This window comes from Chiloscyllium plagiosum, chromosome 19, assembly GCF_004010195.1.
Source record: "Chiloscyllium plagiosum isolate BGI_BamShark_2017 chromosome 19, ASM401019v2, whole genome shotgun sequence".
In the NCBI taxonomy this organism is placed as follows: domain Eukaryota; kingdom Metazoa; phylum Chordata; class Chondrichthyes; order Orectolobiformes; family Hemiscylliidae; genus Chiloscyllium; species Chiloscyllium plagiosum.
In genome coordinates, this window is record NC_057728.1 from 50,759,677 (window position 1) to 50,777,591 (window position 17,915).

The 17,915-nt window shown below is 43.4% G+C and overlaps 1 protein-coding gene across 1 annotated transcript in view; it reads left to right on the forward strand.

The window, feature by feature from the left end:
• The window catches only part of cracr2aa (calcium release activated channel regulator 2Aa), a gene marked incomplete at its 5' end in the record, with an annotated part of 78,278 nt that overhangs the window by 45,633 nt on the left and 14,730 nt on the right, over positions 1 to 17,915 (forward strand). The window contains 6 exons of the mRNA XM_043708892.1: positions 291 to 382; positions 3,767 to 4,109; positions 6,058 to 6,190; positions 9,808 to 9,889; positions 10,792 to 10,906; positions 14,058 to 14,159. Of these exons, the coding sequence (XP_043564827.1) occupies positions 291 to 382; positions 3,767 to 4,109; positions 6,058 to 6,190; positions 9,808 to 9,889; positions 10,792 to 10,906; positions 14,058 to 14,159 (867 nt within the window). The remainder of the gene's footprint in view (positions 1 to 290; positions 383 to 3,766; positions 4,110 to 6,057; positions 6,191 to 9,807; positions 9,890 to 10,791; positions 10,907 to 14,057; positions 14,160 to 17,915) is intronic.

Genomic DNA, 17,915 nt, shown 5'->3' on the forward strand with positions numbered 1-17,915 from the left:
CACTATAATGCCGGGAGGAAAGATCACAGAAGCGCTTCACAGGAGGCTCCCAAGCACTGAGGATGTCACCCAGACAGGGGACGAAACGTCTGCAACACAAATTCCCAGCTCGGCGAACAGAACCACAACAACGAGCACCCGAGCTACAAATCTTCTCACAAACAATATCCTTTACATATAGACATGGTAAATGTCTACTCAGATAAATTGCTGCAAGGTTGTAACCCTTTAAAAATGTTTCTTGGGGATCACATGTCCATGAGATGATTCACATCTTTATCATTTCACAGAAACCTTCCGTCCGTGGCTCTTCCGCCTTCTTGAATCAAAGGGTATCTGTCATCACTGATCCACATACAGATCCCAGGCTGTTCTGCAACAGGTAATACTGTTATACTGTCAGCTCACTGTCTTGTTCGACACTCCAGCTTACCGCACGAGCCTGTTGATACGGCAAAACCTTAAATATCAAACAGAATCACAGAACTGTCACAGCCCAGAAGGGATCCATTCGATCCGTTATGTCTCTGCTAGCTTTCCCATTGAGCGTGCCACCTTGTGCCATTCTCCTGCAATTTTCCTCCATCATCCTGCACATTGTTGCCTTTCACAGAACAATCTAGCTCCCATTTTGCTTGCCTCAACCGAGCACTCTTTCAGGCACTGCATTCCAGAGTGAGGCCAATCACAGTGTGAAAAAGATTTCCCTCCAATCACTTTTTTGCCAACCACATCAATTTTGTGCCTTCTTGTTCCCGATGCTTTTACCAATGAGAATTCTTTTTTCCCTACTCACTGTGTCAGGACTTCACACGGTTTTGAATACTTTGACCAGCCTTTTCTTCTGTGGACAGAGCAGTTCGAATTTCTCCAACCTATTGACATGACTGTAACTCCCCATCACCAGAACTATTCTCATGAATCTTTACTGTCCTCCCTCCAATGCCTTCACATCCTTCCTTCACACAGAGTCATAGAGATGTACAGCACGAAAACAGACCGTTCAGTCCAACTCGTCCATGCTGAGCAGATATCCCAACCTAATCTAGTCCCACCTGCCAGCACCTGGCCCATATCCCTCCAAACCCTTCCTATTCATATATCCATCCAGGTGCCTTTTAAATGCTACAATTGTACCAGCCTCCACCACTTCCTCTGGCAGGTCATTCCATACATGTACCACCCTCTGTGTGAAAAAGTTGCCCCTTAGGTCTCTTTTATATCTTTCCCCTCTCACCCTAAACCTATGCCCTCTAGTTCTGGATTCTCCCACTCCAGGGAAAATTCTTTGTCTACTTATCCTATCCATACCCCTCATAATTTTATAAACTTCTGTAAGGTCACCCTTACACTCCAGGGAAAATAGCCCCAGCCTATTCAACCTCTCCCTATAACTCAAATCCTCCTACCCTGGCAACATCCTTGTAAATCTTTTCTGAACCCTTTCAAGTTTTACAACATCTTTCTTATAGGAAGGAGACCAGAATTGCATGCAATATTCCAACAGTGGCCTAACCAATGTCCACCTGGTTGCTAGAACTCGACCCACTGCTCCAGAGATCAAATCCAGTTATGGGGGGGATTGTTTCTTATCAAGGGAAGCTGAGTAGGTTAGTCCTGTACTCATTGGAGTTTAGAAAAATCAGAGGAGATCTTATTGAACATACAAGATTCTTTGGGGGCTTGACATGTTGCTTCCTCTTTCAGGAGGGTCTAGGACCAGACAGCGTAATCTCAGGATGACAGGTCTTCTTTATAAGACAGAGATGAGGATGATTTTGTTTCTTTCCAAGGAGAATTCTTTATCACAGAGAGCTGTGGACATTGGTTCATTAAATACATTCAAGGCTGAAATAGACTATTTTTTTAATCAACAAGGAAACCAAGGGTTATTGAGGAAAAGGCTGGAAAGTAGACTTCAGGATTATCAGATCTGTCATTGAATGGTAGGATACTCTGGGTTGAATGCCCTATTTCTGTTCATGTGGTTTAAGTTAAAAGTTACATGCTGCATGTTTAAAGATGCTGGAAGTTAAAGAGGAAAGGTTTCTCGGGGCAATGTTCCTTCTGATTGCCCTTTGCTATGCACAGCCTGTTTGTGGCATTGCGAGGTCCCTTTAAGATTGCACACAGCACCTTAAAGAGACCACTACTTGTGCGCAGCTCATTTGTTTTCTGCACAGCTCGTCCCCAACAGACACAGCTCTAAGGGAACCTTGCCTGGGCTATGGAAACTGTTACACTGGTTTCAGAGTCCAGGTACCAATCACCTGAAAAACATTTGAACTATAATTGTCAGCATCCTTGAAAAGGTTTTGAACAACTTCACACTTATAAATGTGGGAGCTTGCTGTCCCTCATGGATATTAGGCAGGATGATGCTCACTGGTGTTGGGCCTTGTGACCTTTCACACATGATTCAACTGCCAACTGAAGCTTGAGCTTTATAAATAACTTCTTTTAGTTTTGCTGAAGAAGTCGCATTTTGTCAAAGCTTTACACCTTGCACTTATCAGGACCATTTGCAAGAGTACCAATTCAAGGAGGAAAAGTGTATACTGTTTGAGAAGAGAGTGTTGATTGTTTAGCAAATAGACTTTGATTGGTAGAGATGTTGCCATGGGGAATGCATCAGTTAATCATAAGATATTGGGCATAGTTTAGTTTTATTTAGATAAGTGTGAGGTGTGCATTTTGGTAAGGCAAACCAAGGCAGGACTTATACAGTTAATGAGCTGAAATGTGTTGCTGGAAAAGGGCAGCAGGTCAGGCAGCATCCAAGGAACAGGAGAATCGACGTTTCGGGCATAAGCCCTTCTTCCTGACTTATGCCCGAAACGTCGATTCTCCTGTTCCTTGGATGCTGCCTGACCTGCGCTTTTCCAGCAACACATTTTCAGCTCTGATCTCCAGCATCTGCAGTCCTCACTTTCTCCTTATACAGTTAATGGTCAAGCACTGGAGAGTGTTGCCAAACAAAGGTACACAGCTCCGTGACAGTGGGACCACATGGAGACAGAGTGGTGAAGAAGGTATTTGGCATGCTTGCCTTCATTGCTCAGAACGTTAGGACTTCATGTTGTGCCTGTACAGGACATTGGTGAGGCCACTTATAGAATACTGAATACAATTTTGGTCGCCCTTCTATAGGAAGGATATTGTTAACCTTGAGAGGGCACAGAAAAGATTTACAAGGATGTTGCTTGGGTTGGAGGGTTTGAGCTATAGGAAAAGGCTGAACAAGCTGGGGCTGTTTTCCCTGAAGCATCGGAGGCTGAGGGGTGACCTTATAGAGGTTTATAAAATCATGAGGGGCATAGATAGGGTAAATAGACAAGGCCTTTTCCCTGGGGTTGGGGAGTCCAGAACTAGAGGGCATAGTTTTAAGGTGAGAAGGGGAAAGATTTAAAAGGGACCTAAGGGGCAACTTTTAATGCAGTGGGTAATGCGTGTATGGAATGAGTTGCCAGAGGAAGTGGTGGAGGCTGGTACAATTATAACATTTAAAAGGCATCTGGATAGGTATATGAATAGGAAGGGTATGGAGGGATATGGGCCAAGTGCTAGCAAATGAGACTAAGTCAGATTTGGATGTTTGGTTGGCTTTTATGTGTTGAAATGAAGGGTTTGCTTCCATGCTGTAAAACTCTATGACTCTATAAGGCATAGGTCAGAGAATTGAGGCAAAACTGAGTCTCTTACTAATTGGAATAGAAGGGAACCCAATTTCTGTTTGCAACATTATCTTATTCTTAACTGTTTTTAGGAATGGTGATGACCAGGAAGAACATAGTAATTCCAAGATACCCTCGAAGAATGTGGGACATAGGCATGGACACAGCCTCATTGGGAAAGAAACCGACAAGGAATCCAAATCCAAAACCAGTGAGAGACTGTACTTGCAGAGAATTATTTCCATTGAAGAAGATCCATTGCCCCAGTTCCTTGAAATGCATTCTGCAACCCAGTTAAATGACTGGACCGAGGTGGAAGAGGAGATGGAGAATGAGCAGGAGGAAGAGCTGGTGCAGGAAAGGAATAGTCCACAGAATGGAAAAGTCCTTTCACTTCCAAGAACGCAGCCTGCTGGTGAAGAAGCTTCGATGCCGGTGAGTGGGAAATTTCCAGTGTCTCACCACGGATTGAAGACAGCAGTTACCATTAGACTAGAAAACATCATTTGTTCAAAGTCAGTATATAAATCACACTATAGGGCCATTGCACATGTCCATTTGCACATGTGTAATTCTGAAGTGGCCATTTTCTACAGCACATCCTCCTGTTTGTTTTCCACGTCCTGTCAGAATTTGCTTTTTTTGAATATTTAGCAACTTACCATGGCAAATTCAATTGCATTTGCATGACACCTTTGACAAAGTAAAACATGACAATGTGTTTCCCTAAAGAGATACTTGACCCTGACATAGGTAAAGGGATGTTAATGCAGAGACCAAATGTTTAAATGAAAAGGTCTTGAGAAGAACAGAGAGCTGAAGAGAATTAAGGACAGAATTCCAGAGCTCAGAACCCAGGCAGCTATAGGCACAGACCTCCAGTGTTGGAGTGATTAAAACTCAGGACACTTGAGCTGTCGGAGTTGGAGATGTGTAGATATCTCAGAGTGTGTTGTGAAATTGAGGAGATTCTGATATGATTCTTAAAGCCATACCGAGTTTCCTATGATTATATTTAGTTTCTGAATTACCACCACAGTCAGGCCCAGTGGGAATTGATCATTGTTCTGATGTTTGTTTTATTGCATTTTGTATACCTAAGTACTGTAACTCCTCATTCAGAAAGGCTGTACACTGAGTTTTGCCTTCTATGTTTTTCTTAATATTGAGTCACAATAAAAATTGAGAAGGTTCTGCGGCTGCAGGCTAAATGTTCAACGTTCCTGATCTACATGAAGGGCATGAAGTTGAATTTCCAGACTTGAAGCAGGAGAATCTTGTGTGAATTTAGCATTTTCTCTGGACTCTGTTTACACTGATTTGTGCTCATTTCCATGTCCGGGTTATTCTCACGAGGTTGACAGGAAGTTCCACCTTTTCACAATGGGAAACGGGGCGTTACTTTTGGGTTTCATCTCCAGCATCATCCTGAACAGAACAGTCAATGTTGTGCTTACATCGATATAAACAAATGTGCATGGGGAATGTACACACAGGTGACCTGCACACTACAGTAATTTGCCCACTTCAGGTGAACACACACACCACATTTGTAGTTAAACTGCTTTATTGACTATTTATAATATTTTCATGCTTTTTCTAAACTGTTTGAGATTAAGACCCTGTTGCAGAATCTTGCCAATCCAACACTTCCAGATTTTTTCAGTATTGCCCTCCTTGACTCAGATTCAGTGTGTCCCCAAACCTGATTCCACCATTTCGAAACTTGAACATGCCCAGGATGCAGAGTTAAGAGCTGTTGGTGCTGGTGATGGTGGTCTGGGAGAAGGAGACCTCCAGGAGCAAGGTTGGGGTTTGTGATAGTGGAGACCTGTCTGTGAAAGTGGGAACACAGCTATTAAACATTGAGAGACCCTGCTTTAATCTTTCGGCTCCTGTTCCTTGCAGACTTGTGTCTTTGTTTACTGTTTCAGATATGCATCTGTCTGCTTTGCCTATGGGGTGTGATTGATTTTTTAAAATTTAGATCCTGCTCCATGTCCTGTATTTAACATTTTTTTTTAAACAGGCAGTAACAGTGAATTTAGCCAACTCACCACACTTAATTCCTCTAACTTTTCACTTATATTTTGTTGGGATATGGGCATTGCTGGCAAGCTCAGCACATTTGTTGCCAATCTCTAACACCCTTGAACTGATTTTGGAACTGGTTAGCCCATTTCAGAGAGATACTGCATTACTGTGGGGTCTGGTCCCTTATCCCGGGGATCCATTCTATGTTGGGACTGCAACTTACTTCCGCTCACTAACTGTGCCCTGACGAGTGTTGCATGTCATGAACCTGCTGAAAGCTAATGTATAAGGTGATAAATTTGATGTCTTTTCAAAGCATTTGAAATAAAACAAATGATATTCTTTTCAGGTCAATGAATCGCACTCCAATCCTGACCGTTTATTTAAAATCATTTTTATCGGCAATTCCAGTGTGGGGAAAAGTTCTGTTTTAAGAAGGTTTTGTGGCGAGGGTTTTAACCCTGGAATGTGTGCTACCGTCGGTAGGTGAGCTGTTGTCAACCTTTGTAATTTGTGGGATTTATTTTCACTACATGGAATTAACATAGAGTCATAGAGGTATACAGCACGAAACAGACCCTTCGGTGCAACCCGTCCATATCGACCAGATATCCCAAACCAATCTAGTCCCACCTGCCAGCGCCCGGCCCACATCCCTCCGAACCCTTCCTATTCATATACCCATCCAGATGCCTTTTAAATATTGCAATCATACCAGCATCCACAACTTCCTCTGGCAGCTCATTCCATACACGTACCAATCTCTGTGTGAAAAGGTTGCCCCTGAGGTCTCTTTTATATCTTTCCCTTCTCATCCTAAACCTATGCCCTCTAGTTATGGACTCCCCCACCCCAGGAAAGAGAATTTGTCTATTTATTCTATCCATGCCCCTCATGATGCTCCAAGAAACACAGCCCTAGCCTATTCAACCTCTCCCTATAGCTCAAATCCTCCAACCCTGGCAACCCTTTCAAGTTTCACAATATCCGACAGATTTGCATGCAATTTTCCAAAAGCGGCCTAACCAATGTCATACTGGGTGATTTCATAGCAGACTCAATGGGGCAATGGACTGACTTTTGGTTGGTTGGTTGAAAAGTTCTTGGTGCTACAACTGTGAACAGGACTTTGGGTTAAGATTTCAATGTCAGAGTCAAAATGGAGTCTTGACCTCGCACTATGTAAGGAACAGTCACCCAGCTGTGACTTTCCCGGAGTTGGTCAATGGAATGGCTCATTGTCCAATTAGTAGTGGCAGAACTAATATGAGGTCCCCAACTTGGAAAAAGTCACTTTGAGGATCTCCCTCCACTGTTTGAAAGATTATCACTGACAAGAAAAGGTCACGTACAGTATCCAGGTCACCGGTGTGGAGGAGGGAGACTCTCTTCAGGAAAACCTACCATTGTATCTGACAGCAGGTAGACAGGAGAAGCTGAGAGTTTGCTTGCAGCTGTACACCCAACACCTGTTGTACTTCAGGGTTTTATACCCATTACTCTACAAAACCTGTTAGGGTTCTCATTGAGACATATAACAATAACATTGTTTACTGCATGATATCTCAGACTTATATATACACTCTAGTTTATCTATTTAGATTACTATTTTGTTGTATACAAAGCAACTGGCTGATTAACAACCAATGATTAGAAAGTCCCATTGTATCAACAACATTAATTGTTTCTGGTGTATATCCCAAAGAGCTGCACCGACACGTAAGCCAGATGATGCCAATGCATGCTCCATTGCAAGCAGTTAGCTTACTGTGTGTGGATTGTACCACATCATGCCAGTTTCAATCTCTTATACATTGCATGAAAGGATAGTATTTGCCCTTGCACCAGTGTCAGGCTTGGCACGCAGTACCTGTTGTCCATTCCTCTTGTAATTCGTGAGTTGGATGGACGTAAATACTTTATTTGTTTTGACAGTGTCTGTATGGTGAGTCAAATGACCACAGTGTTCTGTCGGACTGAAGTCTGTGAACTGTGACATTGTAGTTACTGTTTGGACCTCTTGCATATACTGATGCTTGGGATCCACGGATCCCATGGATGGGAGTTTGGAAATGTCTTTGAAATTGTTCCTTTGTTGAATCATCTTCACACGCTGCTGTGGCGCAATGTGTTACAAACGGTGTTCCTGTGAGTACTTGGATTTCTTGTACATTTCAGCCCAGAGATCTCTTGGAGCACACAGCTCACATGTGCCACTAAATGCCAGGAAATGCTCTGATTGATGAGACATCTCAGACAAGGTCTGGAAAGTTTTCTGTTCTTGCTGACTGCTGCAGTAGTATTTGCAGAGTCAAGGCCTTGCAGGTGCTGGTGTGCTGTTCCAATTGCTTTGAATTTGAGTCCTCCTCCTCGCCTTGCTTCAATGCTATGATCCTTAAATTTGTCTAGAAGTGCCTCTCAGAAGGTTTTGATTAGACAAAGAGGTAATGACCAGTTCCACGAACCTTTTGGCTAGGTTTGCATTGGTGAAGTCACTTTGAACTGCCAATATGGCTGTTAACAATATAACATGAATTCAGGCTAATGAATTCTAAAGTTGACTCTAACCTTAACTGCATGTTTTAGAATGGGCCGGGAGAGTGTTGGCAGGTGTTGTGCCAGTAATGGGAGTAATATCTCTGCCCATATGAAGGGCAAATTGAGGAAATGAGGCTTGTGACGTACTTGCTGTCATGAGTTTGTCTGGGATCCAATGTCAGCAAGGACCTCAAGTGGGAATTAAAAGTCTCGGATACTGCAGCGTAATCAGGTAGCTATTGGGGCAGGATCATAGGACACAGAATTTATAATAAAATCAATTACTATAAATTCTGTGTCCTATGATCCTGCCCCATAGCTATCTGCTGAAGGAGCAGTGCTCTGAGAGCTTCTACTTCCAAATACACCTGTTGGACTACAACTTTTGATTTCTAACTTTGTCCACCCCAGTCCAACACCAGCCCCTCCACATCGTAAACAATTCTAGTCTTTCCTTTTCATCCACACAGACCAACATCCAGGTGTGATGATGAATATTAGTTAATCAGACTGTGAATGTGACAACAGCAAGTCTTTGAAATACCATTCAACCCAGATGCAACATTTGGAGAATTAATAGGAGAACTTTGCAGCGTTAATGAGAACATCCAGGGTTAGCTGGAGTCTAATGTATCTAGATTTCAGGTAGGACTGGAGTGTGGTATAGGAGTCTGTTATAGACCAGACTGCAGGTAGGACTGGAGTGTGGTGTAGAAGAGTAGGTAGGACTGGAGTCTGTTATAGGACAGACTGTAGGTAGGAATGGTGTCTGTTGAAGGACAGACTGCAGGTAGGACTGGAGTGTGGTGTCGGACAGACTGTAGACAGGACTGGACTCTGTTATAGACCAGACTGCAGGTAGGACTGGAGTCTGTTATAGGACAGACTGTAGGTGGGAATGGTGTCTGTTGAAGGACAGACTGTAGGTAGGCTTGGAGTGTGGTGTAGGACAGCCTGTAGGTAGGACTGGAGTGTGATGTAGGACAGCCTGTAGGTAGGACTGGAGTGTGATGTAGGACAGACTGTAGGTAGGACTGGAGTGTGATGTAGGACAGACTGTAGGTGGGACTGGGTGTGATGTAGGACAGACTGTAGGTAGGACTGGAGTGTGATGTAGGACAGACTGTAGGTAGGACTGGAGTGTGGTGTAGGACAGACTGTAGGTAGGACTGGAGTGTGGTGTAGGACAGACTGTAGGTAGGATTGGAGTGTGGTGTAGGACAGACTGTAGGTTGAACTGGAGTGTGGTGTAGGACAAACTGTAGGTTGAACTGGAGTGTGGTGTAGGACAGACTGTAGGCAGGACTGGAGTGTGGTGTAGGACCGACTGTAGGTTGAACTGGAGTGTGGTGTAGGCCAAATATGAGATTTGAAATTCTCTTGGGTGGGGAATCTGTATCATGGAGAAAATCAAATGTTTTTCTGTCTCAATCAATTCCTGAAAATGAGATGAGGGCCCAGGTCAGGCTAATGTTTGTCAGGAGAAAGTTGCTCCTAAAATTCAGTTTAACAAGTTCTAATTTTAAAAAGGTTCTTATATTTAAACCTTTTTTGCTTCCAGGTATAGACTATCATGTGAAGACAGTAAATGTAGATAATTGCCTACTGGCTCTGCAGCTCTGGGACACAGCAGGACAGGAACGGTGAGCTTCTGCAGCGAGTTAATCTTATTGTGGCTTCTTTATAAAGGACGTGTAAGGCTTTTTTAACTGCTAATTGTCTGCAATGAGTCACTAAAATGATCACCACTTAATTCTGTTTCTGGTGTGGGAGTAAGGTGTCAGCTGTAGCTCAGTGGTAGCATGCTGACCTTTGGTTATGAAGGCCATGGGTTCAACTCCAGAGCTTGGGTGCAAAGTTCAAGGCTGACACTCTGGTTCAGTATTGAGAGGGTGCAGCAATGTTAGAGGTACAGCGGTCACAATGAGATGTTAAACTGGGACCTCAGGTATATGTAAACAATTCCATTGTTCTAGTTTAGAAAATGGAAGTAAGAGAAGACCATGTGGCCCTTCACATCAGCTCTGCAGTTCAACAAGGCTGACCCTATATCTCAATGCCATAGTCGTGCTTTCTCCTCACACCCCTGGGTAGAAAGAAAATTCTCCTCAGCTCTGACTTCGAAGAGAGACTGCTTATTTTTAAACCGTGTCCTCTAGTTGTGGTTTCCCTGACAAGAGAATGCACCTTCCCGGTGTTCACCCTATCCAATCCCCTCAGGATCTGAGATACCTCTCATTCCCCTGACTGTCAATGGATACAATCCTGGCCTGTTCAACCCTACTTCATAGGGTAAGCCCTTCACCCCTGGATGGTTCGAGTGAATGAACAAACCATTGGAGAGTGCTGCGTGTTTGTATTTATGGACATCCAGGGTTTACTACTGACAAAGTGAGGAATATTCTTCATTTTATATTTTAATGATCATTTGTAAATTTTAGAAGAGCAACAGCAAATGTAACATTTATGAGGGCAATATTTAAGAATAAGCTTCATTTGGGCGTCTGTTTCTGAGCGCATTGTGATGATTTGTTTGACGTTGCAGGTTTCGTAGTGTCACAAAGCAGTTCTTCCGTAAGGCCGATGGAGTCGTTCTCATGTACGACATCACAGCTGCGACCACCTTTCGCGCTGTTCGGCAGTGGCTGGAGAATGTGCAGGTTCTGTCACTAGATCCTCTGTACTTTGTAGCAATGCCAATTCAGCTAAAGTAGCTCCATACCAAATTTTGCTTCCTTCTTCACTGTCGTTTGTCTATTTGTAACTCTTCAAGTCAGCAAAGTCACTGAGGCAGGCAGACTTCTGCCTGAACTTTAAGATGAATTGTGAATGGTAGAAGGTGCCTTCCTTCCTTGGAGGGTTGTGCCTGGGCTGGGCTCCTCACATAACTATTAGAATCATAGAATCCCTACAGTATGGAAACAGGCCACAAGTCCACACCAACCCTCTGAAGAGTAACCCACTTAGACCCATTCCCCTACCCTATTACTCGAGATACCCTAATGTTACACATTCCTGAACACTCTGGGCAATCTAGCGTGGCCAATTCACCTAACCTGCACATCTTTGGGTTGTGGGAGGAAACCCACGCAGAAATGGGGAGAACATGCAAATTCCACACAGACAGTCGCCCAAGGCTGGAATCAAACCCAGGTCCCTGGCGCTATGAGGCATCAGTGCTAACCACTGGGCCACCTTGCTGCCCCTACTAAGCCACCGTGCTGCCACTGCATTCTTGTATTGTGACAAACACTTTATAATTAGTGTGTTTGGCAGGATCGTTGACTCAAATTGTGGGATAGCTGCCTTGCTTTGTTAAATATGCTTTGTTAATTGTGTTAAATATGGGGTGGCACAGTGGCTCAGTGGTTGGCACTGCTGCCTCACAGCACCAGGCATCCGGGTTCAATTCCAGCCTCAGGTGACTGTCTGTGTGGAGTTTGTACATTCTCCCCGTGTCTGTGTGGGTTTCCTCTGCATGGGTTTCCACTGGGTGCTCCGGTTTCCTCCGACAATCCAAAGATGTGCTTGTCAGGTGAATTGGCTATGCTAAGTTGCCCATAGTGTTAGGTGTGTTAGTGAGGGGTAAATATAGGATAGGGGAATGGGTCTGGGTGGATTACTGTTCGGGTGGTCGGTGTGGACTTTTTGGGCCGAAGGGCCTGTTTCCATACTCTCGGGAAGCTAATCTAATCTGTTACCCCAGGTTGACAGTGATGTTCTATTCAACCTTGTATGCTGTTCCACGAAGACCACTGCTGGCAGTAATATGAGCAAATGTAACTGGTTAGCAGTTTTGGATGTCTGTTATTGGCATTAATGGGTTTGAATGTTGTTAATGCATAGTTACTGACAAATTTGGCAGATGAAGTTTGCCATGGATAAGTCAGAGGCTGAAGGAATAGAAAGGCAACTTATTATATAAATGGAGGGAAACTTCAGAGTGTTTTAGTACAGAGCGATCTGGGTGTGCTTGGGCATGAAAGCTAGTATACATCTACAACAGGTAATAAGGAAGATCAATGGAATTTTGGTATTTATTGCTAAAGGATTAGAATGTAAAAGTAGGGAAGTGGTGTTGCAACTGTAAAAGGCATTGATGACACCACACCTGGAATATTGTATACATTTTTCCTCCCCTTACTTGAGGAGGTAGCTGCATTAGAGGCAGTTCAGAGATGGTTCATTAAATTGAGTTTAGAGATGTGAGGATTGGATTTAGGTTTGCTTGCTGAGCTGGAAGGTTTGTTTTCATTGACTTGGATCCTATTTACCATCCCCTGAGAACAAGAAGAGGAAATGACATCACAAGAGGAAATGATGCACGAAATGACATCACCAACCCAAGGAAACCCAAACATATAAATAGAAAGTGGGCTACACCACCAGTGCTTCATCTGGAGGCTCACTGATGATGTTACCTAGTAGGGTGACGAAACATCTAAAAATAAATCTTCCAGCTCAGCGAGCAAACCTACATCCAGAACCTCAACCTGAGCTACAAGTTTTCTCAAAACTCGCTAAGATGAGAGCATTGTCTTGTGAAGAGAGAATTGAGTATTTTCGGCTTGTACTCTCTAAAGTTTTGAAGAATGAGAGGAGATCTAATTGAGGTAGACAAGATGTGAAAAGAGATTGACAAAATATGCATAGAGAGGATGTTTCCTCCTGTGGGACATCATTGTGGAATGGAGGTCACATTTTTAAGCAGATTTAAATCAGAAATTACTTTTCTGATAGGATCATAAATCTGTGGAGTTCGTTACCGCAGAGTGCGGTGGATGCTGGGACATTGAGCAAATTAAAGGAGGAGATAGATGGAGTTTTAATTAGTGACAGGTTGAAGGCTTATGGAGAGCCGCAGGAAAGTGGAGCTGAGGCTAAGGTGAGATCAGCCAAGATCGTATTAAATGGCATAGCAGACTCGAGGAGCTGAATTGTCTACCTCTAGCATGTTCCTAATTCTTATGTTCTGAATTTCACTGCAGACTGAGGACTGAATGTAACACCAGCACAAGAAACAGTGAGCACAGAGTCCAAACCTTTCCAGACTGGGACATTTACTGCAGCGTTTCAGAAAAAAGATATTCAGTTACTGAGGTGCAGGGAAAGATATCAGTTAACAGGGGGAAGAATATTCAGAGCTTGAGGTAGAGGGCAAATTATTCACTCATTAAGACACAGCGAAGGATATTCGGAAATTTGGGTTCAGGGAATGGGATACAGCAAAGGATATTCTCGATGGGCCAAAGAGCCTCTTTTGCGATGTACGACTTTTATGATATTCTGATATTGACCTTTCAGAGAGAGTTGTACATTCAAGTCCAGATTTTTTTTTGAGAATGATATTTAAAGGATGACTGATATTGCTGATTTTTATTTTCTGTCTTGTATCAAGAGGATTGTGTCTGGGGATATGGCGAAAATGTTTATATCATGAAAAATGTTGAAAAATTAGAAAAGTTGTGCCACCCTGATCAGAATTTAAGTACAAGGGGCGATACTCAAAAATTGGTGACAACAAAAATTAGTAAAACAAAGGTAACTTGTGTGTTTGTTATTGGGGTGCTGAGTGTGTCAAAGAGATTACAGACACTAGAGAGAACATGAAATCTACAAAGGGAGAAGGAAATAGGCAGGGATTCAAGGTCATTAGAAATTCAGTGAAAAGGGCACAATGGGCTGATGGATCCTAATGAGCTGGATCAGGGATTACCATATCTGATGTATGGATCTGTTCAATAATATTTCATGTCACGTGTTGGGACCTCATTTAATTGATCTTCATGTTGTGTTGTTTTGTGTTTGCAGGAGGGAGCAGGCCCTGAGATCATAATCCTGCTCCTGGCCAATAAAACCGATCTGGAAAGTAAGCGGCAGGTTGCCAGTGAGGAGGGTCACCGATTGGCTAAGGTTTGCATTACAAGATCTGTATTATAAAGGCTTCACATTGTCTTTAAAGGTTGCTAAAGAGTTTGACAAAAAAGCAAAATGGTCCCTCGAGGAATGGATGGATCCCGGAGACTACCCTTAAATCATGGAGAATGTGGGAACAGAGAGCATCACAAGAAGAAGGTCTGAATGAGCCACTCGCAGAGTGAATCAGTGGCTGGGAGATTCTGCTCAGGCAGAAGATGCCATTGGTGTCCAGTAGAAAATTTCTAACATGCAGTAAATCACTCAACCCTCTGGCTACAAATCCCTTTGCCAACCCCTTGCAATCAGGCAGCTGTCTCAGTGAAGTTCGAGTAGTATGAAATAAAAACCACATTGGCAGTTCCGACTGCCTTGAGGCTTTGTCAGAGTTCTGTTCCAAACGTAAGAACCTCCCACTGGATATGAAAGTAACTGGTCTTGCAATGCTGTCAGGGCAGTGTATGTTATGCTACAAACCTTACCTTCAGCTGCATGTTTACCAGACACCATTTCTTCACATATTCCCCTCTTGGTCTAAATGTACTGCGATTTCCAATTCTCTTGACTTCCTTTTTGCTTCACTGCTTCTTATTTATATTGCAGGTTCCAGGATGGGAACACAATGACTAGATTTGAGGTCACTGCAGGTTGAACTTATTTAGGTGCTCTGCCATTTCCTAATTTATAGGGCACAATGTCAGAAGTCGCATTATACCAGGTTATAGTCCAACAGGTTTATTTGAAATCACAAGCTTTCATGAGCACTGCTGCTTCGTCAGATGAAGTGGCAGCGCTCCGAAGCTTGTGATTTCAAATAAACCTGATTTGGAGGTGCCAGTGTTGGACTGGAGTGGACAAAGTTGAAAATCACACAACACCAGGTTATAGTCCAACAGGTTTAATTGGAAGCACTAGCTTCCGGAGCGACACTCCTTCATCAGGTGGTTGTGGAGTATAAGATTGTAAGACATGGAATTTATAGCGAAGGTTTACAATGTGTTCCAGGTTTACAGTACATCACACTGTAAACTACAGTCTTATATTCCACAACCACCTGATGAAGGAGCAGCACTCCGAAAGCTAGTGCTTCCAATTAAACCTGTTGGACTATAATCTGGTATTGGATGATTTTTAACCTCAAATATACCTGTTGGACTATAATCTGGTGTCATGTGACTTCTGACCTTGTCCACCCTACTCCAACACCGGCACCTCCACATCATAGGGCCAGGGTGGCATAATGGTTATATCATGAGACTGGTGTGTCACTGGTTCAAATCCCTCACAGATTTGCTGGAAATTCAATTCAAATTCTGGAACTGAAAGCTAATCTCAGTAATGATGACAATCATCAATTTGAGGGCAAATGACTGAGGTGTCAGTGCGGGAGCACTTTGGGGCCAGAAACCGTAATTCTATTAGTTTTAAAACAGTGATGGAAAACAAGGGACAGGATCTAAAAGTTAAAGCTCTAAATTAGAACAAGGCCAATTTTGATGGTATTAGGCAAGAATTTTCAAAAGTTGATTGGGTGCGGATATTCGCAGGAAAGGGACGGCTGGAAAATGGGAAGCCTTCAAAAATGAACTACTGAGAGTCCAGAGACAGCATGTTCCTGTTGAGGTGAAAGGCAAGGCTGATAGGTGTAAGGAATGCTGGATGACTAGAGAAATTAAGGTTTTGGTCAAGAAAAAGAAGGAAGCATATGTTAGGTACAGACAGGAGAGATCTTGTGAATCCTTAGAAGAGTATAAAGGCAGTCGGAGTATACTTAAGAGGGAAATCAGGAGGGCAAAAAGGGGTCATGAGATAGTTTTAACAAGTAGTTTTAAGGAGAATCCAAAGGGATTTTATAAATGTGTTAAGGACAAAGGGGTAACTAGGGAGAGAATAGAGCCACTCAAAGTTCAGCAAGGCAACCTGTGTGTGGAACTGCAAAAGATACTAAATGAGTACTTTGCATCAGTGTTTACTGTGGAGGAGGACATGGAAGATACAGAATGTGGGGAAATAGATGGTGACATCTTGAAAAAATGTCTATAGTACAGAGGAGGAATTTGCTGGATGTCTTGAAACACATAAAGGTGGATAAATCCCCAGGACCCTAAAACTTTGTGGGAAACTAGGGAAGTGATTGTTGGGCCTCTTGCTGAGATATTTGGATCATCGATAGTCACAGGTGAGGTGATGGAAGACTGGAGGTTGGCTAACGTGGTGCCACTATTTATGAAAGGTGGTAATGACAAGCCAGGGAATATCGGCTGGAGAGTCTAACATCAGTGGTGGGCAAGTTGTTGAAGGGAATCCTGAGCGACAGGCTTTACATGTATTTGGAATGGGAAGGACTGATTATAGATAGTCAACATGGCTTTGTGCATGAGAAATCATGTCTCATTAACTTGATTGAGATTTTTGAAGAAGTGGGCGGCACGGTGGCACAGTGGTTAGCACTGCTGCCTCACAGCGCCAGAGACCCGGGTTCAATTCCCGACTCAGGCGACTGACTGTGTGGAGTTTGCACATTCTCCCCGTGTCTGCGTGGGTTTCCTCCGGGTGCTCCGGTTTCCTCCCACAGTCCAAAGATGTGCAGGTTAGGTGAATTGGCCATGCTAAATTGTCTGTCGTGTTCGGTAAGGGGAAATGTAGAGGTATGGGTGGGTTGCGCTTCGGCGGGTCGGTGTGGACTTGTTGGGCCGAAGGGCCTGTTTCCGCACTGTAAAGTAATCTAATCTAATCTAAAGTGACAGAGGATTGAGGAGGACAAAGCAGTGGACATGCTCTATATGGACTTCAGTAAGGTGTTTGACATGGCAGACTGGTTAGCAAGGTTCCTCATGGCAGACTGGTTAGCAAGGTTAGATCTCATGGAATACAAGGATAACTATCCATTTGGATACAGAACTGGCTTGAAGGTAGAAGACAGAGGGTGGTGGTGGAGGGTTACTTTTCAGACTGGAGGCCTGTGACCAGCGGTGTGCCACAAGGATTTAAGTGAACAATGTGAATGTGAACACAGACGGTATTGTTAGTAAGTTTGCAGATGACACCAAAATTGGAAGAGTAGTGGACAGTAAGAAGGTTACATCGGACTACAATGGGATCTTGATCAGATGGGCTGAGGAGTGGCAGATGGAGTTTAATTTAGATAAATGTGGGGTGCTGCATTTTGGAAAGACAAATCAGGGCAGGACCTATCCACTTAATAGTAAGGTCCTGGGCAGTATTGCTGAACAAAGAGAGTGCAGTTCATAGTTCCTTGAAAGTGGAGTTTCAGGTAGATAGGATAGTGAAGAAGGTGTTTGGTATGCTCTCCTTTATTGGTCAAAACATTGAGTACAGGAGCTGGGAGGTCATGTTGTGGCTGTACAGGACATTGGTTAAGCCACTTTTGGAATATTGTGTGTAATTCTGGTCTCCTTCCTATCGGAAAGATGTTGAGAAACCTGAAAGGGTTCAGAAAACATTTACAAGGACATTGCCAAGGTTGGAAGATCTGAGCTGTAAAGAGAGGTTGAATAGTCTGGGGCTGTTTTCCTTGGAGCTTTGGAGGCTGAGGGGTGACCTTATAGATGTTTATAAAATCATGAGGGTCTTTTCCCTGAGGTTGGGGAATCCAGAACTAGAGGTCTGGGTCGAGAAGGGGAAAATTTAAAAGGGACCTAAGGGGTAACGTTTTCACGCAGAAGGTGATATGTGTATGGAATGACCTGCCAGGGCAAGTATTGGAGGCTGATACAATTGCCAAGTGCTGGG